The sequence below is a fragment of the Esox lucius genome, chromosome 7 (assembly GCF_011004845.1).
Source record: "Esox lucius isolate fEsoLuc1 chromosome 7, fEsoLuc1.pri, whole genome shotgun sequence".
Taxonomy (NCBI): domain Eukaryota; kingdom Metazoa; phylum Chordata; class Actinopteri; order Esociformes; family Esocidae; genus Esox; species Esox lucius.
In genome coordinates, this window is record NC_047575.1 from 18,272,127 (window position 1) to 18,298,357 (window position 26,231).

Below are 26,231 nucleotides of genomic sequence, written 5' to 3' on the forward strand. Positions count from 1 at the left end.
TGTGTATGGTCTTAATTTTACGAAGTAAAATATTTTTTCATGCTTAATTTAAACTAAATCGTAATTTAAAGTAAATGTTGCTTTACTATTTTACTATTCAAAAACACCAGGTGGGTTTTTGTATTATAGCCATCCATATATATATATATATATATATATATATATATATATATATATATATATATATATATATATATATATGAAAAAACAAAATATATAAATATATATACAGTGCCATGCAAATGTTGAAACTCCTGACCGATTCTAACAGTACCGAATTATAAATGGAACACTGCAATTTCAACTCAAAATTTATTTTCAACTCACAAATCAAAATGAATTTCAAAATGTCGTTTCTTGTATAAGAAGTGAACATCCACACATTAACATTTTGTAGAGTCACTTTTCCCAGCAATAACAGATTTAGGTATTTTGGTTTGTACCAGCTTTGTACAGGTTAAAAGTAACTTTGGCCCAACCAACCTCAACAACCTGAGGTTGGTTGGACAGACCTTGGGGACTGTAATTTTCAGTGTTAGAGATTCTTTTTGGGATTGAGGACTTTGACTGGGCTACAGTAGGGCAATCACCCTTTTTGTTCTTGAGCCACTCCAATGTTGCCTTGTGCTTGGAATTATTGTCCTGCTGAAATAGGATCTTCACTGTTTTTAGCAGGCCAAATTTCTGTAATTTAGATGTATCCCCACAGCACTCTCATCAGACCACAGAAACTATTACCACACAGCTGCTCTGTCACTCTCATGCTTTCAGATAATATTTTTTGTGTAGAGTCTTCCTTTTTGCCACCCTACAACACAGAACAGATTTATTCAGAGCTCTTGTTATGCTTCCAATGAGGCATACAATGGCTCTCAAAAGTATTACCTCCACGTGGACTTGGATGGGTGCCCTTTTACATAATTTGCACCACAGCTCATTCAGGTGGTGCACTTATATAATCAATTATTCTGTTTTATATTTGTAAATAATTTGTAATTAATTTAGAACAATTTGCAGATTTTATTTCCCACTTTGACATTATGGGCATTTCTGTGATGCTCAGTAGAAAAAGATACTCATTAAATACACCACTGGTCAAAGGTTTTAGAACACCTCCATTTTTGCAGTTATTATTGAAAAAAAGGTTATGGAAAACTGTAATGGCTTAACAACTTACAACTGCAGCAATGGAAGTGAATTAAGCCTAGAAAGTTGATGTTAACAATTCCTGCAGGTGTCCCAACTTTTGTTGATTAATTACAAACCCTCTGTCTATATAAAAGCAGTGTTGGAAGAGACTGTGATACTACATCCTGGTAAAAAAAAATGTGGACAGTACTGTACTGCAGGAAGTAGTATATTTCTATCATAATGGAGAGAAACATTTTGTGACAGGACATCTAGGCTTTGGTCAAATTGGGCCAAAAAACATCTAATTCTCTCAAGAATTGTCAGCCGAGTGCACATTGGTGTCACCTACTGGTCAGGGATAAACATAACATGTTTAATGTTTATAAAGACGTCTTTATCCATATTTTACAAGACTTTGTGGCACAATGGGTTGGTGTGCACATTGCGAAAAGGAATTAGAATGAGGGTTTGTATCCCACAGGCTACTGCTTCCCTTTACAGAGAGCTTTTTAAACTGTCCATCCATTCAAACACGTTGGATTATAAGGGCAACAGTGTCATAAAATACACTAAATGAAACAAATTATCATCATTATAAATGAATTAAATTAACAACAATAAACAGTATCATTTGAACTCAAAAAGTTTGCTAAAGTTAATCTGGACTGGTTCTTGAGCTATTGTCCAGCGGAAATGTTTGTTATATTTGTAAGACAATTCTATAGTACAAACATATTGACATTCACCAGTTAATTTGTAAATTCTATTAGCTCAAGACTTGTTAATTAGGCTACAGATCAAATAGTTGCGTGATGAGATAGTTGCGTGATGTCTGATGCTTCAAACGTCATCAACTAGTTTGGTTTGAAATTTAGAAGCAAGCCTCCAAGTTTGGCTTTGTGTGTCCCATCACTAGAAAAAGCCGGACAGAACAGACAGAACATTATAACTCTTAAAGCTGCACTATGTAGGATATTGCCACTGAAAATGAAATGTTTTGTCTATAAATTAATTAAACATGGTGTTGAAGTTAAATGAGGCCCTGTGGGAAATGGTTAGCACCTCAGACGGCTCCCCGCCCCTGGAAACCTACTATGAAAATGTTCCTTGGGTAGTAACAATGCAGCCAATCTTTAGCCAATCACTTTGGCAAGACAGGGCTTTGCTCCATTTGTGAGAGCACATATTGCCTTGAGGTAACATAAGTCCATGATGAGGGAAGAAAAAAATTTTCAGACAGAAGCTACAAGTGCAGCTAGAGATGACAACAAAATGCCAATTTCTCCGTTGCATACAACAGCATACACATCGAAAACTGCGAAGCGAAAAAAGATTTTGAGTACAAATAGAGTAGCACTATTTGTAAAACAGAGCTGGATAAAACAAGGGCAAAAACAAGAATAAACATTTGTTCAGCTGCATTTCCAAGGTGGAAAGAACTAATGGCATTAAAAGGGATGAAATTTGACTCTGATTTGGGGCTTTTACCTCTGGAGAGGTACAATTATTTATTCACATTATTATATACAAATTGTTTTAGCTATGTATTTGAAAATCTATCTATAGGTAGCTCCCAATGCTGCTTATGCTAGCTTGAATAGTTACCCAATGAAAAATGATAGGTTGGACATGGAGTTAGTGCTTTCTGGACAAAAAATATTTTGTGCATTATTATACAGGCTGTAGCATTATGTTGTGTTACACTAGCCAACTGTAGCTCCCACTTCATTAACTCCCAGTCTAAAAATTGCATCAGATCGCCTGCATGCATGTTCATGTGATTAGGAACGAGTAACACAGCTGTCAATCAAACTCGGGCTGGGGGGAGAGGGAAGAATTGAGTGCGCTGTTTCTCACGTTTGAATTATATTCTGAATGTTACTCAGTCCAGCATTAAAAGTTTAGGTTTAGAAACAGCAAAGAAAGGCAAGGTGTCAGTGAGTACAGTTTCCTACACCAACAAAAGCACTTGGAAAATTTAGGAAAATCTGATAAGAAGAGGTCTGGCAGACCCAAAGCCACAACAGAATCTGAATACAAGTTTCTGAGAGTCAACAGCTTGTGTGATTGGCAGCTCACAGGACAACAGCTTCAAGCACAGCTTAACACTGGTTAAAATAAGCAAGTTTCAAATTCAGCTGTGAAGAGAAGACTTCAAGCTGCATGTTTGACAGGTTGAGTGGCAGTAAGAAAGCCATTGCAACACATTTTTGGGAACTTCTGCAACAGTGTTGGGAAGAACTGTCCAAACAATATTTGATTTTAATTGTAGAGAGCATGCCACCAGTGTGTTCAGCTGTTATATCTGCGAAAGGTGTCTACTATGATATGCCAAAACTAGTAACAATGAATAGAAATGGTATATTATCTTTTGTCAAACAAAACAATTCAATGATTTTATTTTTGTCTCCAATTGTTTATTAGATATATGCTTTAATTTCAGAGTACAGTAAGACTAAGTAAATTGTGTGAATTTCAATAAAAACTGGAAAAAATAAGTTTTTTCTAAAAAGTGTGTTACACAATAAACTCTGGAAATGTCCGAGTGGGTGAATACTTTTAAGAGCCATTGTAACTGTTCCACTTCCGTGAAGATGTATCCAGTAGATGGCAGTATGTTGGTCTGAGAAAGGACGTTCTGGAGCGAGAAAGCTGCAACTGGATGCCTTTCTTTCAATTGGAATGCAATTTTGAGTAATAAAAACGGAATAACAAAGAATAGCAACATTTAAAATGTTAATATTAAAGAATAATTACTAATATATAACTAACTTTTACTATTAAGTGAAACGTTACTATTAACAGTTAAAATATTTACTGGTAACTAAACAATATCAGTATGAAGAATAAGCAGTTTTAGATGATGACTAATGACTTGCAGCTAATGTTAATACCTCTTGCTATAGAGGCGTTATTGACACAGATGAACTAAACGTTTCGAACGACTAATTCGTTTTAATTCATTACTCGAAAACGTCCGAGTCTGTAAGAAGTAGAACTTCCTATCACAGTGCATTCTAACTAAACCCGGATGTCCATTACATCCTCCGCAAATACGCGGAGGCTGGCGCTAGTTAGGATAGAAGCCAAGTACAGAATTGCACAATGTGCAAATAGTTTCCTCTGGAAATGGTAACAGAACATATGAAAAAAAAGAGAGGTGTTTTACATTAGATGATTATCCCCCATTTCTCGGTGTAGCTAGGACGATGGAGCACATTTTAACGCCTAAGGTAGGTTAAGTGACCACTATACTACTATGTACTACAAAGGCTAGTTAGATATAATGCTAACCAGTGATCACTATCTGTAACACTAGTTGGCTGCTTCAAGAACAGTTGAAAACATGTAGTTAGTGTAAACATGGGTTTAAACTAACTAGATAGTCTGCTAGCAAACTGTCTTAAAGCGGAGTCGATGCTTGCTCTCTGTTAACTATTTAGCTACATAAATCATGTGTCCACCTATTTAAAGTTAGCTAACAACTTGTCAACTAAAGTCAGCTAGAAAACTATCTAGTGTAACGTGAACAAATGAACAATGACCACATTAGTAGTCAGCTCCGGCACAAGCGTTAGAATTGCAAAATATTGTACTTCGGTTAATCACCAAGAAATGGTTGTCGAGACGTTTTTATTTACTGTTAATGCAGTTGCACGCGTTGTGTACTGTACAGTAACTTTCAAAGAAATACAAATGACAAGGAACCGAATAATGTTTTTGTATGGAAAGTTTCGTTATTGCATACGCCCCCAGTAAGTAAGTATTATATCTGGTAGGAAACTCGGCAATCACTATATCGAAATCTGGAGATTTCTTAGAGCAATTAGCTACAGTACGGCATTTTTACTGGCACACTGTATGTACTTATAAATAAGATGTTAAAAATAAATTCAAAAACTGGACAATCAGTCTGGCAATTTTGGAGGATAAAGCCCATGTACCACGGGCACAACATACGAGAAGGCAGATGGTTCACTGTAGTTGTAATCTTAAATCATATTACTGGCTGGCCGTGGGAGGGAATGATTTTAACTGGGCCGACTGTGCCACTTGGATCTTAGTACTTTTCCTAAAAATATGTTTTACGAATTGAATTTTGTCGAAGTTTAAAAACAGTTGCGTTGTTAAGGAGTGAATGGCATATTGAGGTACTGCACATGCGCACATCTTAAGTTAATTATTTGAATACTGTCACTGCAGTCAGCAACTAAACTGTTAGCTGGTTAGATTCCTGCATGTCAGCATTTGACCCTGAGTTTCCATGATTTCCTGCTGTTTGTTTTAGTAGCAGTGTTTTTTGTAGGTGGTGGATTCACATGCTATTCACATGCTATTTTATTCAGAACATTTATTGTGGGCTACTTGTCTTTTTATTTCAAATGACAGGTGGAAGAAGTTCAATTGTTGGATCGATACACTGCAAAGAAGCCAGCCATTGGCACACTCTATCTAACAGCGACCCACCTCATATTTGTAGAGACATCATGTAACACTCGCAAGGAAACCTGGGTATGAAACTTTTTAAGTGGTGTAAGCTCATTCTATGAAAGAACTGAAGAGATGTAGGCGGGTAAGCAACTACCTTGGAAGGAGGTAGTTGCTTACCTGCCACACAAATTAGGCTTACTGTACACCTCCCTGATTTCTTGCCAACAGTGAAGCTGTAAAGGTAGGCAACTTAAAGATGAGGTTTGGGACTTGAATATATATATATATGTATATCTTTTTTAAACCTCCAATTTTGGGCTTGATGTGTAATATGTTATTTGTGTATAATCTGCAAGTAGAAGAACTGTCATACCTCAGCCATAAGTGGATTTGATGACATGTGGCACATAAATGACAGGCTAGGACACCATTTTAGCTGTTTTGGAATGACAGTGCCACTTACAATTAATGGCCAAAAATCTCATAATGCATCCTAGAAGTCCATAAGTGGGTGTTTTACTTGAGGCCTAATGAGTTATTAGGATAATATTGAAATTCCAGTAATGTGTAGATGGGCCAATGATGTGATGTGCAGTTTGGTGTCTAAACTCAACAACTAATGTTTGTACATTTTGGGCCGGTTTCGCAGACATGGATTAAATTCAGTAGAAAACTCCATTGAACCTGTTGTTTTAGTGTTGGACTAAGCTTAATCATTGATGCACGTGGGGAGCGAAGGCGAAGGCTGGCCGCGTGGTCCGACCCAACAGACAAGCTAGTGTAGCTCAAGTTAATGCTGGTTCTGATAGGTGTCAGAACACACAATGCATCGCAGTTAGTTGTGTATGGGGCTGCGTAGCCACAGACCAGTCAGGGTACCCATGCTGACCCCTGTCCACTGCCGAAAGCGCTTACAATGGGTGTGTGAGCAACCGAACTGGATCACGGAGCAATGGAAGAAGGTGGCCTGGTCTGAGGAATCACGTTCCCTTTTACATCACGTGGATGGCCGGGTGCGTGTGCATCGCATACCTGGAGAACACCAGGATGCACTATGGGAAGTAGGGAATCTGGCATAGGCAATTTGATACTTTGGGCAATGTTCTGTTGGGAAACCTTGGGTCCTGCCATTCATGTAGATGGTACTTTGACACGTATCACCTACCTAAGCATTGTTGCAGACCATTTTCACCCTTTCATGGTAACAGTATTCCCTGATGGCATTGGCCTCTTTCAGCAGGATAATGTGCACTGCCACAAAGCAAAAATGTTTCAGAAATGGTTTGAGGAACACAACAAGTTCAAGGTGTTGACTTGGCCTCCAAATTCTCCAGATCTCAATCCAATCGAGCATCTGTGGGATGTGCTTGACAAACAAGTCCAATCCGTAGAGGTCCCACCTTGCATCTTACAGGACTTAAAGGATCTGCTGCTAATGTCTTGATGCCAGATACCACAGCACACCTTCAGATGTCTAGTGGAGTCCATGCTTCAACGTGTCAGGGTTGTTTTGGCGTCAAAAGGGGGACCTACCCAATATTAGGCATATGGTCATAATGTTATGACTGATTGGTATATATGTAAGACATTTTATGAAGAAAAGTTTTAAATATCCTGAAATAATTTTATCCGGGAAATTCATTTTCATCATTATCATTCGGTGCAACCAACACTAAGTCTCTATTTTGCATTATAGCCCTGTGCCAGGATGTGACATCATGGAGGGACATGTGAGAGACTCTGGTTAAGGAGGTTCGCAAGTCTTTTATAAATATTTTACATTTACCCTCCCTGTCAGATTTCTCCCCAAAAGTAATTTGATGCTACCGCAAAAAGTATATAATAATATTTTTTTTTGTTTTGAAGTAGCTTACTTAAAATGCACACTTAAGATTAAAGTAGAATGCAGAAGGATGCAGAAGCTGTTGCCTGAAAAATGTTTGTTAGAAAAGTTAGAGTAAAACCAAAATATTAATTCAATTATAATTAGCAGTCACCACAAATCCCAGTAGTACCATGTCTAAACACTTGTACTGAATGATATCAATTGAAATTACTTTCTATTAAGTAATTTATTCATTTTTTTCTACACACATTTGATCCAATTATAATAAAAAATATCCATTTGTAGGGTAGAAAGGTATATTTTGAGAGAAAATCTGTTATTAAATTAATGTGGAGATGCACCTTTAATTGAGGGTCATATTTGGTCTTGTCTTTATAAATGGGACACAATTTTGCACCATATTGCAAAGAGTAGTTTTTATCAAGTTTAGTTTTAGATGATTAGTATCTGTGTGATAACCCATTGGACCATGGCATACACACCTCTGAGAATTAGATTCTACCGCAATGACGGAAAAGAATATGAGTGACATTAACATTGGAATAAACATGTCTACGTATAGATGATGACCATTAGCCTAAAACATTTTTAATTATTAAACATCAATTATTTTTGACAACAATACCATAACAATATGAAAGCAGGATAAGATAATAGAGATTCAGAGCAATCAGCAATAATCATTTGGTACAACCAGTATTTTTAGAGTAAAACTACAATGAAAGTATTTGATATCCTCAATAATGCAAAGAGCAGTATATGAGATGAAAGTGTGTGTGTGTGTGTGTGTGTATATATATATATATATACACTCACCTAAAGGATTATTAGGAACCCCTGTTCAATTTCTCATTAATGCAATTATCTAATCAACCAATCACATGATTAGATAATCAGGAGATTATCCAATCAACCAATCACAGTTGCTTCAATGCATTTAGGGGTGTGGTCCTGGTCAAGACAATCTCCTGAACTCCAAATTGAATGTCAGAATGGGAAAGAAAGGTGATTTAAGCAATGTTGAGCGTGGCATGGTTGTTGGTGCCAGACGGACCGGTCTGAGTATTTCACTATCTGCTCAGTTACTGGGATTTTCACGCACACACAGTATATATATACTTGTGCTCAAAATTTTCATACCCTTGGAGAATTGGTAATATACTGTTCTGGACCCCTCTTAATTTTTCTTAAATCAGCATCTGTATGGCAGCCATTCCATTCCAATGTCGGTTAAATTCCAACTTGGGCACACCATTTTACTTAATGAGTTACTGATTAGGTGATTACCTGAACCAAATCTAATTTAACAAGGAAAAGTATAAAAACCACTGCTTTGGTCATCACTATCCTCTTGCAATAGGACCAACTGGATGGCAAAAACAGTGCAAGTAGTACCTCAAAAGGTAATTTGAATCAAAAAAATAACTATTCAGCATGACAAAAGAGTTGAAAAGAAAAGCTTTGAGTGAGGAAAAGAAGGGTTCAGTGAGCGTCAGGTTGCTTTCATCTTGAAAATTTCAAAGACGGCGGTTCATAAGAACAAGGTCAAGTAACAGGAATTGGGGACAACAAAGCTACAGACTGGCAGAGGGTGAAAACGACTTTCCACTGACCAAGATGACCGTCAACTCATTCGAATGTCACTCAATGTCACTCAACCGTAGGATGACATCAAGTGACCTACAAAAAGAATGGCAAACAGCAGCTGGGGTGAAGTGCACGGTGAGGACGGTTCGAAACAGGCTCCTAGGACCAGGGCTGAAGTCCTGCAAAGCTATACAAATCTATGAGAAGCAAAGAAGAGCCAGGCCGAAGTTTGCAAAAGACCATAAGGATTGGACGGTTGAGGAATTGAAGAAGGTCATCTAATGGTCTTCTTATGGTTAGACGGAGACCTGGAGAGGCCTACAAGCCAGTGTCTTGCACCCACTGTGAAATTTGGTGGAGGATCAGTGATTATCTGGAGATGCTTCAACATCGGGCAGATTTGTCTTTGTGAAGGACTCATGAATCAAGCCAAGTACAAGGTTATCCTGGAAGAACACCTGCTTCCTTCTGCTCTGACAATGTTCCCCAATTCTGAGAATTGCTTTTTCCAGCAGGGTAATGTTCCATGCCACACAGCTAGGTCAATCAAGGTGTGGATGGAGGACCACTAGATTAAGACCCTGTCATGGCCAGCCCAATCTCCAGACCTGAACCCCATTGAACACTTCTGGAATTTGATCAAGAGGAAGATGGATGGTCACAAGCCATCAAACAAAGCTGAGCTACTTGAATTTTTGTGCCAGGAGTGGCATAAAGTCAACCAACAGCAATGTGACAGACTGGTGGAGAGCATGCCAAGACGCATTGAAGAGCTCTGATAAAAAAATCTGTTATCCCACCAAATACTGATTTCCGAACTCTAAGTTAAAACATTTGTATTTTGTTATTGAAAAATGAATATGAATTTGTTTTCTTTGCATTATTTGAGGTCTGAAAACAATGCATATTTCATATTTTGACCAGTTGTTGTTTTCTACAAATAAATACTCTAAATGACAATATTTATATTTGGAATTTGGGGGTAATGTTGTCAGTAGTTTATAGAATAAAATAAACATTTTCATTTTACTCAAACACATACCTATGAATAGTATAACCAGAGAAACTGATAGTTTTGCAGTGGTCTCTTAATTTTTTCCAGAGTTGTATGTACCATTTGTAAAGAAAACAACATGAGTGAGCAGACAAAACGTCTTAATTCTAATGAGATTCACATTAAACTGTAGGTCGTAACAGAATGGCACAGTTATAAAACAAAACATGGCAACAAAGAAAAACAACTTACTGACCCCTGTTCAAAAGTCTGCATACCCTTAGTCCTTAATACTGTGTATTGCCCCCTTTAGCGTCATTTGTAATAGTTCTCTATGAGGCCCCAAATTCTTGCAGGTGGTATAGCTGCCCATTCATCTTGGCAAAATGCCTCCAGGTCATACTAAGTCTTTGGTCGCATGAACCGCACATTTGAGATCTCCCCAGAGTGGCTTGATGATATTAAGGTCAGGAGACTGTGATGGTCACTCCAGAATCTTCACCTTTTTCTGGTGTAACCACTGGAGGGTCAACTTGGCCTTATGCTTGGGGTCACTGTCGTGCTGGAAAGTCCAAGAGCGTCCCGTGCACAGGTTTCATGCAAAATAATGCAAATTGTCTGCCAGTATTTTCTGATGACATGCTGCATTCATCTTGCCATCAATTAATCTTGCCTTTAGTGCTCACACACCCCCAGTATATCAGTGAGCCACTACCTTGCCTCACAGTGGGGATGTTATTCTGTTCACTATAGGCCTTGTTGACCACTCTCCAAAAGTAGCACTTATGGGTTGTGACCATATTGGTCTCATCACTCAAATTTGTGTGGCAGAGGCTGTGAGCCGTGTCAAGGTGTTTTCGGGCATATTGTAACCAGGCTTTTTTGTGGTATTGGTGCAGTAAAGGCTTCTTTCTGGCAACTCAACCATGCAGCTCATTTTTGTACAAGCATCGTCGTATTGTGCTCCTTGAAACAACCACACCAGCGTTTTCCAGAGCAGCCTGTATTTCTCCTGAGGTTGCCTGTGGGTTTTTCTTTGTATCCCGAACAATTCTTCTGGCAGTTTTGGCTGAAGTCTTTCTTGGTCTACCTGACCTTGGCTTGGTATCAAGAGATCCCCGAATTTTCCACTTCTTAATTAGCGATTGAACAGTACTGACTGGCATTTGCAAGACTGTGGATATTTTTTAATATAATTTTCCATCTTTATAAAGTTCCATTACCTTGTTACGCAGGTCTTTTGACAGTCATTTTCTGCTCCCCATGGCTCAGTTTCTAGCCTGCCCAGTGCATCCACGTGAGAGATAACAAACTCATTGACTGAGTTTACAGAAACCAATTGTAATTTAATTTTCAAGTTTCATATGATCACTATCCTTGAATAAAATAGTTTTTTTTTGCATGATCAGTCATATTTTTTTAAATCAATGCCAAAATGTCACAATTTCTGCCAGGGCATGCAAACCTACGAGCACAACTTTATATGGATTTCATTTTTCTAACAAAAGTTGTATTTCAGATTGATTCAATATTAGGGAGCATCCAGTGAAAAATGAGGGTAAAAGGGTATTCTTTATACTGCACATTTAATTGATTTAATTTTACTTTCTTTGAAGTCTAAGCTCATAAATTGCACTCAATATTTATATTGCAAACAGTAATCTCACAAATGTTCATGATAATCTCAGTACAATTCTCATAGTGTAAACAGTCCCCAAATCAAACTTGTCTTGTAGGCAGATCTGCCCTGTAAGCTGAAATCAGTGATATTAGTTGACTCAGTGTAGAGGGCGGAGCTTGTATTTGAACTAGGCTAAATGCTTTGACCCCGTTAAGCTCTTGCATTTAACCTAAATTCTGTAATAACACACTTAAATTTAGTGTATTAATTTGGAACATAAGCTCTGCCCTCGCAAATATGTCTCCAATACATGCTTGAGTATGTAATATCCTTTTTTGTTTTACTCTCATCTTCACCAGATTATACACCATCACATTGCCACAGTAGAGAAACTCCCTCTTACAGGCACAGGATACCCACTTAATATTTCCTGCAAAAACTTCCATGTGGTACATTTTGTCATTCCCAGTGAGAGGTACTGCCAAGATGTGTATCACTCTCTGCTCAGACTCTCCCAACCAGGTAATTGCTGTAGCATTTTTGATCAACTCTCCTGTTGGAGCAAACCAAAGGTCGATCTTCAGTAAAATGTTCCTACTGTAACATTGAGTCTTTTTATATAGCAAAACTGGAAGATTTGTTTGCTTTTCTCTACAACCCGAAACAAGATGAAGATGACAGAAGAAATGGTTGGGGCTTTATTGACTCAGCCATGGATTTCAAAAGAATGGGATTGCCAAATGAGTTTTGGGAACTGACAGACCTCAACAAGAACTATGAGGTAACATTAGTTAGGAAGTCAAACAATGCCATAGAAAGTATTTGTGCCCTTTTAAGATTGATTTGTGTTTTTGAATATTTTTGTCACTGAATGTTTGCCGATTTTCAAACAAATCTTAAATAAATTGAACGGAAGTGAACAAATACTACAAGGTATGTATACCTATTTTATGTTTTGAAGTTATTCAACACCCAATGTATACCTGTGAAAATGTGGTATTGCTCCGTTACAATACATAACTCGTTAAGCGCAAGAAGTGCAACCAAAATCTCTTTGATCACTATGGAAGACTGTTTGATGATTACAGGTTTCATAAAGAAAAACTTGAACTCTTGTCAACATAGTAATCTTAAATTCTGATCTGTAACAGATCATTCTAAAAGAGAATGTTAAGCGATTGCCTGTCAGCTGAATCGGAAGTGCACCTCAGCCATGAAGCAAGACAATCCAAATCACAGACACTGATCAACAACTTACAGGACCAATTGGTTGCAGTCATTGTGTTGCAGTTGTTGAATGTAATGGGGTAATCCCATTTTCATAGGGGGTATACAAAGACTGTGTTATTTGTTCACTCAGGTTCCTTTTTTATTTTGTCTAAGTATTTTTGAATTGGCATTTGCAGCAACTGTACTGAATGCATGCAATTGTTTTGTTCTTTCTTTTGAATTGCTTAGCTTTGTAGCACATATCACTCAGAACTGGGCATTCCCAAAACTGCAAGGAAGGACACTGTCTTGGGGAGTGCCAAATTCAGGAGCAGGGGACGCCTTCCTACTCTCTCCTACTACCACAAGGAAAGTAATGTAAGTTTAGACTCTCCTAAACTAAGGGCATAGTTCTGTTTTTTTTAATCAACTTCCTTACAGTTAGATGAGCTTGTGAAGTGATTTAGCTGCACCTCAGAAAACAAATTAATTGCCTGCAATGCAAAAAAAGGCAAAAAATACAGGCATAACAAAGGCCTATTTAGTCTGTCTTTTCACAGAATTGTTGAAGAAGACTTGAGCCGATATATTGCACGCTTTAACAGCTTTCGGAGAGCTACCTTCCTGCTGCACTTGTTTAAATCAAAAAGCAAACCAATTCCAAAAATGAATGCCTAAGCAAAGTGAAATTTAAGTTAATATTTTTACAATTTCTAAAAATGATAATATAAATAATAGAACATAAATATGCAGGATTTTTGTTTTCTGGAGTGGAAACAGGGTAAAATGATTTTTAATCAGTGAATGCCTAGGCTAAGTAAATAAAAAAAAATTAACCTTTTTTTAAACAGAGAAATCCACTGAAACCAAGGTCTCTTTTACTGCTGAATCTTGTATTACAACAAAAGAAATACAACATGGAAATGGAACACTTTGGAAAGCAAGTGTTTCAAGGGGCAACAGTAGAGAAGCTTAAGCTAGCTAGCCTATCCCCAGCAAACTAATTCTAGGGAAGTTATCTAACGCTATAGCAAAGTTAACTAACACCTTATAGTTAACAGCAGGCTAATTGAGAATACATCACTTGACTGTGCAGTCCTAGAAATCCATTCAGATTCATAGCTAAATAGCAAGCCTAACTATCTGGTGCTGTACAGCCTTTCCTTTTACTTCTATCTTCAATTTATTAGCCAGACAAGCTATTTCCTAAAGTGCCTAAAGTTAATCTAGTGCCACTTTGATGAAGTTGATAGAATAAGAAAATAAAAATGACGATTCACATGGTGTTTTATGAGTCATGAGAACTAACTACAGATAAGAAAATTAATTGAAGTGACACATTTGTCCTTGTTCCCCATTCTACTTTGCTATCAAATTTCCACAAGTATTTGAACATTTCTTAGTAAGATTTGATGTGAAGTTCCACAATCTTAAATATTGAGAAAGTTGTTAATAAAATGTAGAATTATATAAAATTCGGTCAAAGAATTTTGGCAATCAAAGCACAAAATGAGAATGGCAGTGTCGGATTGGTGCTCTGTATCGGGCGTTACTAAAGTTCTAGCTGGGTGATAATTCAATAAATATTGTTGAGTTTTTTTTAATAATTCAATCTTTGATATCATGATATTGCTAATTTTGCTTTGTGCATATCTGATAAGATTTTGTTAGCTTCATCTGGTAAGCATGCTCGCCTTGTCCAGTTTTAAAACATGTGAGCAGACTAGAACAATAGGTACATATCTATTAGCGGCTCACCTACTAGATTTCAGAGATGGCTATATAACAGTTTTTGCCCGAGGGCTATTAGAGAGGGAGTCCGCCATGGCAGATTTTGTAGAGGTTGCAAGTAGGGATAAAATAAATGTTTTTATAAACTACCAATACCACATGAGCAGTATTCATGAGTGCATGTCATATAGACAACTTAGAATATATTATTTTTATTGTCTTGATATATCGTCGTTTGTAAAAAATCTAGATTGGAATTTTAATGGTAGTTAGGAAAATCATGTTCAAATCTAAATGTTAACATTTAGAGGGCAAAAATGACTACACAAGCAAGTACTCGATTTCGGTTAATCGATATTTTGCAGTTTCTTCCTGCACTTTATGCAGCTGAACGTGCTGGCCCAAAACAAAAACTATGATAACATTATATATACACTGCTCAAAGAAATGTAGGAAACCTGTAATCATCACAGTATAACACCAAGTCAGTTAAACATTGTGAATCAATGTCACCTGTTTTGGTGCAAATGAAAGTGACAACAAGACATGGAATCTTGGCACTGAGAATCAGCAACAACTGTTTTTATTAGACCTCCAAGGAAGCCAAATGAGATTAGGGGTGTGGCCTCGCGTGACTATGCTGCCCGCAACATCATCCAGCATGACCGGTTTGGCGGTGGGTCAGGCATATCCTTGGAGGGTCGCACTGACCTCCACATGCTTGCGAATGGTACCCTGACTGCTGTTAGGTACCGGGATGAAGGGTGGCATGAGGGCCTGACATCCTCTAGTGGGACCTGTGCTCACAGCCTGAGACCTGTGCTCACAGCCCAGCACCATGCCACTCGAGTGGCATTAGCCAGAGAACACCAGAATTGGCAGGTCCACCACTGGCATCCCTTTCTCTTCATAGATGAGAGCAGGTTCACACTGAGCACATGACAGACATGAGTCTCTAGATGCCATGGTGAATGTTTTTCTGCCTGGAACATCATCCAGCATGACCGGTTTGGTGGTGGGTCAGTGATCGTCCGGGGAGACATTTCCTTGGAGGGTCACACAGACCTACTCCTACTAGCCAACGGTACCCTGACTGCTGTTAGGTACCAGGATTAAATCCTTAGACCCATCGTCAGACCTTACGCTGGTGCAGTGGTCCCTGGGTTCCTCATGGTGTAGGACAATGCCCAGCCTCGTCCCCAGTGTGTAGGCAGTTCCTTGATGACGAAGGCATTGATGTCATTGACTGGCCCTCACGTTCACCAGGCCTGAATCCAATTGAGAACCTCTGGGATGTTTTGTATTGGTGCAGCCGAATCCGCCAAGTAGCACACCACAGACTGTCCAGGAGTTCACTGATGCCCTGATCCAGGTCTGGGAGGAGATCCCACAGGACACCATCCGCCGTCTCATCAGGAACATGCCCAGACTTTATTGGGAATGCATACAGGCATGTGGGGGCGATACACGTTACTGAGTCCAGTTATGAGTGATGAAATTCACACAAGTTGGAAAAGCCTGTGATTTAAATAGTTTACTTTGATTTTCAGTGTGAGTTTGAATCCAGCCATCAATTGTCTGGTGATTATGGTTTCCGTTGACTGATGTTATGTAAAGATTACAGTACAGTAAAGATTTTAATCTTTAATTTTAGTTAATCAAGACTCGATGTGTGATTTCATTTTTCCCTTAATGTTTTTGAGCAATATATGGTTATTAATATCATATTGACAAAAACATTGAGATATCGTAATATAGGTTTTGGGCTGCCCTTCAGATTGTAATATAGGTTTTCATATTGCCCTGCCCTACACATTGTTCAGTAATCTGAATCAGGACAAACAAAGAAATAGTGGTATCGGTGAATCCTTAGCTCAGGGAGTAATGGAAAAGCATTTTTAGCCAAATGAATTGAATATGAATGTTCAGACACAAGTCAATGGTGTGAAATATGTTTGTGTGTGAATATAGTTTGGAAGGTGGCTTGAATTATCTGATTCTATTATGGTTTTTGCATGTTCTGACTGAAGGAATAAAATCTGATTGGAATTGGTTATGGCGGAAAATATCTGATTTGACTCACTACAAACTGCCATAATGAACAAAGCTTTAGTCATTGTAATTACACTAGGTAGCAGTGTCCTTCAAACTGCACACAAACACAAAATCGGATCTTGTACATCCGACTCGATGGAAGAATTCTAAACTATCTTTAATACAAGGGTCAGATACTGAGCTTTGCTCAAGACATACTCAGTGCGTTAATGATTACAGTCATGGGTTTAAATGAGAAATGAGACCTAGGGGGAGCTGAGCTCCCAAATCCCAGTTTAACCCCTGATTACAATAGCATTCCAACTGCACTTTATGGTAAAGCTGTTCTGGTTTCCTCCTAACCTACTAGGGTGCCATTTGCCGGTGTAGCCAGCCACTGTCTGGCATTAGTGCTCGATGTTTAGAAGATGAGGAGATGCTTCAGGCAATCAGCCGGGCTAATCCTAATAGCACCTTCATGTATGTGGTGGATACCAGGCCTAAGGTAATAGGACACACTTTCAAGAAAATTTATTGCTTTTTCCCCTGTACGTTCTTTGCCCCACCCTAACTGAAACGGTTTAATCATTGTCTTTTTTATTCAGTTGAATGCCATGGCCAATAGAGCTGCAGGCAAAGGATACGAGAATGCGGACAACTACTCCAACATCCGCTTTCAGTTTGTGGGCATTGAAAATATTCATGTCATGAGAAACAGTCTGCAGAAGCTTCTGGAAGGTTACCATCGTTGCTCTCACATCAAAGCTGACGTTCCATATAATTGTTGGGTGTTGTGGGTTGTACTTATCAATAACTTACTAATGTACAAAAGTCAGTCATTTTCATACTGAAAAAAATAAAGACAAGGTAAAGTTCATGCTTGAAATCAAGTTTAGAAAGAGCTTACCTGTCATCTTCTGTTTCTAGTGTGTGCTATGAAGTCTCCAACTATGAGTGACTACTTGACGGGACTGGAGAATTCAGGTTGGCTGCGCCACATCAAGGCTGTGATGGATGCTGGAGTGTTTCTGGCTAAGGTACCATAAGAATAAGGGGAGAGAATAAAAAATATATATATACACACACACACTGCCGTTCAAAGGTTTGGGATCACTTACATCCCCGTTTCCCAAAAAATTAGGACGCTGGGTAAATGTAAATATAAACAGAATGCAATGATGTGCAAATCATGTATCACTGTATTTAATTATAAATAGTACAAAGACAATATATTAAATGTTGAAACTGAGAAATTTTGAATTTGATGCCAACAAGAGGTTTCAAAGATGCTGGGACAGGGGTAACAAAAGACGGGAAAAGTTGTGTAATGCATATATTTTTCAAGAAACTGTAACATTTCTCAGTTTCAACATTTGATATGTTATTTTCTGTTGACTATAGTGTTTAAATGATTTGCACATCATTGCATTCTTTTTTTCTTTACATTTTACACAGCGTCCCAACTTTTTTGGAAATGGGATTGTAGAAATGTCCTTGTTTTCGAAAGAACAGCAAATCTTTTGTCTGTTAAAATAACATTGTGTTGTTTCAGAATATAGTGTAGACGTTGTTAAAGTTGTAAATGACAGTTGTTGCTGGAAAAGGCCGATATTTAGGGAATATCTACATAAGCAGTCGTTTTCCAATGCCCTGTTGTTTGCCAATCCAAGTTTATCATTTTAAAAGGCTAATTGATCATTAGAAACCCTTTTACAATTATTTTAGCATCGCGGAAAACTTGTGATGATTAAAGAAGGAATAAAACTGGCCTTAGAATAGAATAACTGAGTAACTGGATCATCAGCAATTGTGGGTTCAATTACTGGCTAAAAATGGCCAGAAAGTCTATTCATGTTCTGAGAAATGAAGGCTATTCCATGCGAGAAATTGCCAAGAAACTGAAGATCTTGAACAATGCTGTTTACTACTCCCTTCACAGAACAGTGCAAACTGGCTTTCAATAGAATAGAAACAGGAGTGGGAGGCCCCGGTGCACAACTGAGCAAGAGGATAAATACATTAGTGTCTAGTTTGAGAAACAGACATCTCACAGGTCCTCAACTGGCAGCTTCATTAAATAGTACCCGCAAAAAAAACACACTCAACGTCAACAGTGAAGAGGCGATTCTGGCATGCGGCCCTTCTAGGCAGAGTTGCAAAGAAAAGGACCTATCTCAGGCTATCCAATCAAATGAAAAGATTGAAGCTGGAGTACATACGTTTTTTTATTGACACATCGCTATTACATTTTTCTGGATCATGGAGGAATTCCTACCATATCCGATTGTCCCAGGCCCGCATCTGGAGAAAAAAAATAATTTGAGAGTGCATTCTTTAGATGTACAAGGATTTACAGTGGAGAATGAGAACTGACCCTATTCCTCCAGCACAATAATATAGCAGCGAATGACCTTTGGGCTGAGACAGGGGGGTCCAGTGACACTGTAGCCCTATCCGGGGGAGGCCCCAGACAGGGCCCAACAGGCAGGAAATCAATCCACCTACATTGCCAAACATCAACCAAAGAGACACCCACCAACTGCAACCACCCTGAAATGAGGGCTGAGTATTGCCAGCAGAGTTCAACCCAATTGCACAATGAGCGATGAAGACATTTTTTAGATGAGTTGATTAAATTGAACAGATAATGTGTGGGGCTTTAAGAGTGAACTGACATCACACCAGCAACAGGCGAGATTTCTGGGAATATGAGGCGGACATTTTTCTTGTTCTCAAAATTATGTACTTCAGCTTTAACCTCCTGAGACCCGGTGTCCACATATGTGGACATTTTAGGCTTCCTGCACCAAAGCTCAGGTCTTAGGACATTAAGGTGGGCAAAAGAACACAGACACTGGACAAAGGAAGAATGGAAAACAGTGTTATGGACAGACAAATTTAAGTTTGAGGTGTTGGGGATCACAATGAAGAACATTCGTCAGACGCAAACCAAATGAAAAAATGCTGGAGGAGTGCTTGGCTCCATCTGTCAAGCATGGTGGAGGCAATGTGATGGTCTGGGGGTGCTATGGTCGTGGTACAGTGGGAGTATTGTACATGGTAAAAGGAATCTTGAAGACTGAAGTCTATCCCTCCAGTTTGCAACACTGTGCCATACCCTGTGGGCAGCGTTTGATTGGAGCCAATTTCCTCCTACAACAGGACAATGACCTAAAGCACTGTTCCAAATAACTATTTGGGGAAGAAGCAGTCAGCTAGTATTCTGTCTAATGGAGTGGCAAGCACATTCACCGGATCTAAACCCTATTGAGCTGTTGTGGGAGCATCTTGACCGTATGGTACGTAAGAAGTGTCCATCGAGCCAATCCAATTTATGGGAGGTGCTTCAGGAAGCATGGGTTGGAATCTCGTTAGATTGCCTCAACAATTGACAACTAAATGCCAAATGTCTGCAAGGCTGTAATGGAGGATTATTTGATGAAAGCAACGTTTGAAGGACATAATTATTATTTAAATTAAAAAATATTCATAAACTAGTCCCGAAGCCTCTTCTGTGTGTTGAGCGTCGTTGTCCTATTGGAAGGTGATCCTTTGCCCAAGTCTGAGATCCTGAGTGCGCTGGAACAGGTTCCATAAAAAGAGTTCAATCTTGTTTTCATCAGAACAAAGAATGTTGTCTCATGGTCTGAGAGTCCTTTTGGTGCCTTTTGGGAAATGCACCTGAACTTAATTCTGAGTGTCATAGCAAAGTGTCTGATTACTTATATATTTTAATTATTATTTGCAAACATTTCTTTAAAAAAAAGATGTTGCTTTGTCAGCTTGGGATATTGGGTGAAGATTGATGAAGGGTTAGGGTTTTAGAATAAAACTAGAATGTAACAAATGTGTAAAAAGTAGTCTGAATACTACTGGTTGTGTGTATGTGTGCACACACACACATACCAGGTCTCTTGTTAGGAATATCTGTTGCTGGACAACGTGGCAGCATGTTATTTTTTCTGGACATTTGAGAAATGTACCGGACGACTGTACACAAATAATACTTTGTTTAAATGGCACAGGGTGTTTTGACATACCAGCAGACCATGTCCACGTTTGCCTCGGATTCTGGCCTGCTAAAAGTGAGCTTTTGCTGGTGGGAAATAAAACTGCCTACCTCCTAATGGCTGTGTCTGTTCAGTTTTAAAGAGTGAATCCTCTCAATAGTGAACACTGTAAGTAGGGTTAATTAAGCCAGTCTCAGTTTTGCTCAATTTGAGTATACCCCCCTTTATGAGGACTTTGTGAGCAGTTTGGACGTTTTGAAAACTGCAATAGATAATATTTTTAAGGATAATTTGGTCGGCACCTAATAATTTTACCAGCTTCATTTTTTTCTGGGCCTAATGCTGGCTATACATACCTATAATTCACTCAAAGTATTGGCACCCTTTGTGAAACTGAGAAAATGTGAATAATATTTTTTAAACAAAAACAATTAGTCATATTTTTGACTCAAACATAAGGGGTAGCTATATATCTTTAAGACAATGCACATTTTCTGGCCTAAAGCATAGCGGATGTGCCCTGTGCGAAAGCCAAATCTGAGCCCATATTGCGGCTATGGTTATTATTTTTCTCTTAAAAATGTTCCACCTGCATTTTGGGTTGCACTGTGTTGGTTAGCTGCTGCCGGCAGGCACAGAATTGTTTCAAGTAATGCTTCGGAGATTGTTGTGCTCAATCTTTCTAAAAATATGTTGGTTAATTGGAGCAATAGAAGGGACTTATTTACAGCCAAAATGGAGGTTGACTGATTTTAATAGTAGAATAAGTTGAATATTCATTGCAGCCCTAATACAGTACGTGCATTTCATTTTCTTTTGGTTATGTAATTTTACTGTTTGTAAAACACTTAACTCCTGGTAACCAATTAATGAGGTTTAGTAGGCACTAAAACTGACTGAAATATGAATTCCTATTTTGCATTTATAATGTGGTTCTGTATTGTCCCTTGTCTCTAATCAGGCTGTAGCTGACGAGAAGGCTAGTGTACTTGTTCACTGTTCAGATGGCTGGGATCGGACAGCTCAGGTTTGCTCTCTGGCCAGCATTCTTTTAGACAACTTCTATCGGACTATCAAAGGACTTATGGTGAGATTTGCTAGGTCTGATTTGCTAAATGTGTGTTTACATTTTCAGTTTATAATATAAACTGTGTCTGTGTGTTGGACAACAATGTTTTTTACCAGAATGTGGACAATTTAAATACAATTATTTTATCATTAGAATTTTTTAACATCCCTTTGTTTACTTCATATTTTAGGTTTTGATAGAAAAAGAATGGATATCGATGGGTCATAAATTCACGCAAAGGTATCAAATATGATTTTTCTTTTTTTACCTGTTAAATATGGCTGAGAAAACATTCTTATACTCAGCAATGGGGAATGAGGGTTAACTTAATCTTTTTTTTAAATATCTTGCTGGCACAGGGATTCTGTTTAGGTTACTGGTAAGATGCTCTAACCACTAGGCTATCCTGCCACCCAACTGTGTGTATACACCTGTTAGGAAGCATAAGCAACTGTGATTCAGTGTCACCTGTTTGGGTGCAAATGAAAGTGACAACAGGTGTACTGGATAGGCAACAGCAAGACAATCCCCAAAAAGGGAAGGGTTTTGCAGGTGGTGGCCACAGACAATTGCTCTCTCCTTATCCTTCCTGACGGATTATTCTGTAGTTTTGCATTTTGCTAGTGTCCTTGCCACTCCTGGTAGCGTGTCACCTGTACACACGATTCATGTGCTTAAACTACGAGGCTGGACCTATGCACTGGCGTTTGAATTAAGGCGGAGATGTGCAGTTTTCACAGCCTATTCACTAGGCGAAAATTTTATCTTGATCTTAGGCCTTGTGGGTCTTTTGTTTATCAGTTCATCTGGTTGCTTTTTCACTATGCATTAAGTGGAATTGTTCTTTTTGTACGCTTTCTTTTTATTTGTACATTAATGGTTGCAGAATTTCTTTCCACCTCCCTACACTTGTATTTTGAATGTTATTCATATGCCAGAAAAGAGACAAAACACACAGTAAACAGTTGAAGATGAATTTGACTGAGCATGATTTTTTTCCTTAAAATTGTATATCAATATCGTGATATTGTTATTGTGAATTATTTTGGCCATGATAATCGTGTACTGAAAATCTGATATTGTGACAGCCCTAATTCTGAATATCTTCAGCACTTGCTATCAGATTAAAGTTGTCAGCACGTGGGTTCTAAGGCAATGCCCGGAGGCCTATTCAGAACTGGATAAAACTGCTTTTAAATATTGTCTCTGACTCATGGAATGCCATTCAGAGTGATCTTAAGTTAAATGTTTTAGAGCCTATAAGACATTTTACATTTCTTTAAAAAATATGTTGTTCTCAATTTCTTAATGTATGTTTTATTTTCATTTTGTTTGTGTTTTGACTCAGCTGTTAAAGAGACCTTGATTTCTGTATTAATGAAGTTCAACAAATTAATAGGAATGATTATGAATTGTAGGTGTGGGCATGTGGATGGGGACCCAAAGGAAGTGTCACCTGTATTCACCCAATTCCTCGAGTGTGTCTGGAATCTCATGGAGCAGTACCCCTGTGGCTTTGAGTACAACGAGAAGTACCTTTTAGAAATCCACAACCATGTTTACTCCTGCCAGTTTGGAAACTTTATTGGCAACTGTCAAAGGGAGCGTGAGGAGATGCGGTAGAGTCCCCAAAATGCAGACACCTGATTTTATTTTCTAGCAGCGTTGTGTGTGATATATCCTGGATTTCAGTTGTTTTAATCTTTTAGTTATTGACCAGTTTATCCTTTAAATTTTCAGGCTTAAGGAGAAGACCTTCTCTGTTTGGCCCTTTCTCTGGGAAAACCGTCAGCAGTACATAAATCCTCTGTACAAATGCTCATTAGGGAGAGAAGTTCTGAGGCCAAGCACTTTGCCATTGAATTTCAAGTAAGTCCTAGTTTTACTATGAGCAATGTTGAGTAGACACTTTTGGAACATTGCATCTACATTTAAATACAAATAGCATTATTTATTTGGCAGGTTTTGGTGTGGCATGTACAATCATTTTGACAAGGGCATGCAGCCAAAGCAGTCCATTCTTGATCACCTGCTGACTATAATACAGAAAAGGGTAGAGGGTGAGAAGAAGATGACAGATTTCCAGAGAGTAAGTAGATATAGATTTGTTTAATGGCCGTTCTTAGATGTTTCTTAGCAAGCTTGAATACATGTTTCCTGTTTTTATCACTCTGTAGAAGTTGGCAGTCATGGATGGGGTTCTGGCTGATGAATGCACTCTAAAAAGCAGACCACCTGAACAAACCTTGATGCCTCCAGTATCAGTTGCCCACACATCCAAAAATATGCAAATAAAAGAGGAGACCATTATTCAATTGGCACCTACTGCTGGGAGCAAGCAGATTTAACCAGCAGCTTTGGAAAATGGAGTTCCTACTACAAAGGACACAGTTGATGCCAAAGATGAGGTTTGAATCAATTAAGTCCTGTTGGACACTGGATGTCTTCTCCATGGGGATCCAACTGTTATTTGACTGATGTTTTTTTTGTTACTATAATGATACATATTTTAGCGTCCATATAATTTTAAGATTTGCACTTTTAGGAAAAGGTCATTTCAATGTTTAATTTGGTATGTATAATATATTTTTCAGGAAGACCAGTGTTTCTGCTAGGATTTATTTTAGCAGTGCTGGAGAAGTTTGAGCGGTGAGACCTAGGGGTTGTAATTGGTGTGGCATCTCACCAGACATTTATGAGTTCCTCCTCTGGGATGCAGAGAGACAATGTTGTTCTGAATGAAATTCTCAATGAAAGCTTGTCAGCTAAAGCTTGTACTCGTTTTGACACTATTGATGCCTTTGTAATGCTATCTGAGTCACGAGCATTGTAACAAAATACGTTTGTGTGTACAGACCTTTTCCAGATCAAAATATCTCACTTCCAGAACGTTTGCGAATGTGTTGATCACTTTCTTTGGCCCACTGACCAAAGGATGTTAAAAAGACGTTTGTTAGGTGGATATCTCAGGTGTATGTTTTTATACACAGTTTATGTTCAGCTATAGAGTACAGGCTACTCTGAAATTAACTTGTATCAAAACTGAATTCCTATTCGCAAGATCAGTGATTATGATAATCAACAGGGTGAAATATAACTTTAGTATATATATATATATATGTAAGATAAAAAAAAACACCTAATTCAATAATAAATGTTATTAAAGTATTAACATCTATGCTGCATCCTTTTGCATTTTAATAAGTTCATTTAAATTGATTTCAGTTGATGGTGTAAAAAATATATACACCCCCTTCGAACTCTTTCACAATTTGACAGATCAGGGCCCTTTTTCACTTATCAAAACACTGGCACACAAGTGGATTTTTAGGTGGCGTGGATGATGAGACACCTAATGCATTACAGTGAACCAGTCTGAGAGCTGATTGGCGCTTGTATTTTGCCTATGAGTGTGCTGTTGAACATGTGAAATGCACATGCACAGGAGTGTTAAACTCTGAATATTTTGGTCCTGCACACAAAAAAACAGGAAGTGGAATGCTGATCTGTTTTTATTATTATTTATTGGAGTGGCTGTCACCACTTCTAACTTAATATACTGTATTGTAAACACTGAATACTTTTAAGGGTAATTTTTGCATCTACAAATATTTCACAAAGTCGTTTTTAGTATGCTTAAGAAGCCAGCTCTATTACATAAAACATTTTAAGGGTTGCTTTATGAATAGACAAAGTTAATGAAATACCCACATAAGAAATGCAATGCACTGTAAAAGTATGGGCCACAATCTGATTTTATTTTATGTTGTGCTTTTGATTCCCATACTGAATTGTTGAGACATTTATTTGTATTTCCTTAATTGTGAGAACATGCTACTAAAATGAGATCTTTGTATAACTTAGAATTTTGTAAAAATGGGTAGACTACAAGCAACATCAACTGATCGGTTTGGGTGGAATTGTAGCCTGACAAAATAGCAAAAAATGTCTACTTTTAAAGTATGTCAGAGTAATGAAGTTGCTGTACCAGAAATTAGGCATGTGTACGTTTTAAAGCAATGGTCAAAATTATGTATAAATACACTGCTCAAAAAATTAAAGGGAACACCTAAATCACACATCGGGTCTTGATGAACGAAATATATTGAAGATCAAAATTTTACTGTACATTGTGTAATTCATTGAGAACAAAATGACGTAACAACGGTCAATGGAAACCAAATTAAGGGCTGCATTCAAACTTACACCGACAATCAAAGTAAACAACTGAAATCAAAACTCATTATGTAACTCAGTAGTGTGTATGGCCCACACGTGCCTGTATGAACTCCCGACAATGTCTGGGCATGCTCCTGATGAGATGGCGGATGGTGTCCTGGGGGATCTCCTCCCAGACCTGGATCAGGGCATCAATGAGCTCCTGGACAGTCTGTGGTGCTACTTGGCATCAGCGGATGCACCAATACAAAACATCCCTGAGGTTCTCAATTGGATTCAGGTCTGGGGAACATGAGAGCCCGTAAAGAGTCTTGCACTTTTTTAATATTGTGGTTTACATTATTTTATTCTAAACGTATATAATTATTCTATTACTTGCTGTTCAAGAG

General features: G+C 38.2%; 1 protein-coding gene across 2 annotated transcripts; it reads left to right on the forward strand.

The window, feature by feature from the left end:
- The first annotated feature begins 4,125 nt into the window (after nt 1-4,125).
- On the forward strand, nt 4,126-25,743 carry mtmr8 (myotubularin related protein 8). 2 transcript variants are annotated; one of them, XR_001198237.3, is made up of 14 exons: nt 4,126-4,364; nt 5,521-5,643; nt 11,970-12,132; nt 12,234-12,391; nt 13,069-13,197; nt 16,955-17,089; nt 17,190-17,322; nt 17,512-17,621; nt 21,556-21,681; nt 21,854-21,903; nt 23,082-23,282; nt 23,404-23,532; nt 23,609-23,752; nt 23,841-23,952. XR_001198237.3 is itself a non-coding variant. In XM_013134497.3 (14 exons), exons 1-14 carry the CDS (start codon nt 4,341-4,343, stop codon nt 24,009-24,011), a joined length of 1,779 nt encoding a protein of 592 aa, XP_012989951.1. In that variant the 5' UTR covers nt 4,132-4,340; the 3' UTR covers nt 24,012-25,743. The 2 variants fall into 2 exon arrangements, 1 of the variants encoding a protein (XP_012989951.1); XM_013134497.3 differs by having other exon boundaries at nt 4,132-4,364; nt 23,626-23,752; nt 23,841-25,743.
- The last annotated feature ends 488 nt before the right edge of the window (nt 25,744-26,231 follow it).

Coding starts and splice junctions, on each gene's coding strand:
- mtmr8 (XM_013134497.3), top strand. CDS start 4,341: ATGGAGCACATTTTAACGCCTAAG. Junction 4,365..5,520: donor AGCACATTTTAACGCCTAAG/GTAGGTTAAGTG, acceptor TTCAAATGACAG/GTGGAAGAAGTTCAATTGTT. Junction 5,644..11,969: donor ACACTCGCAAGGAAACCTGG/GTATGAAACTTT, acceptor CATCTTCACCAG/ATTATACACCATCACATTGC.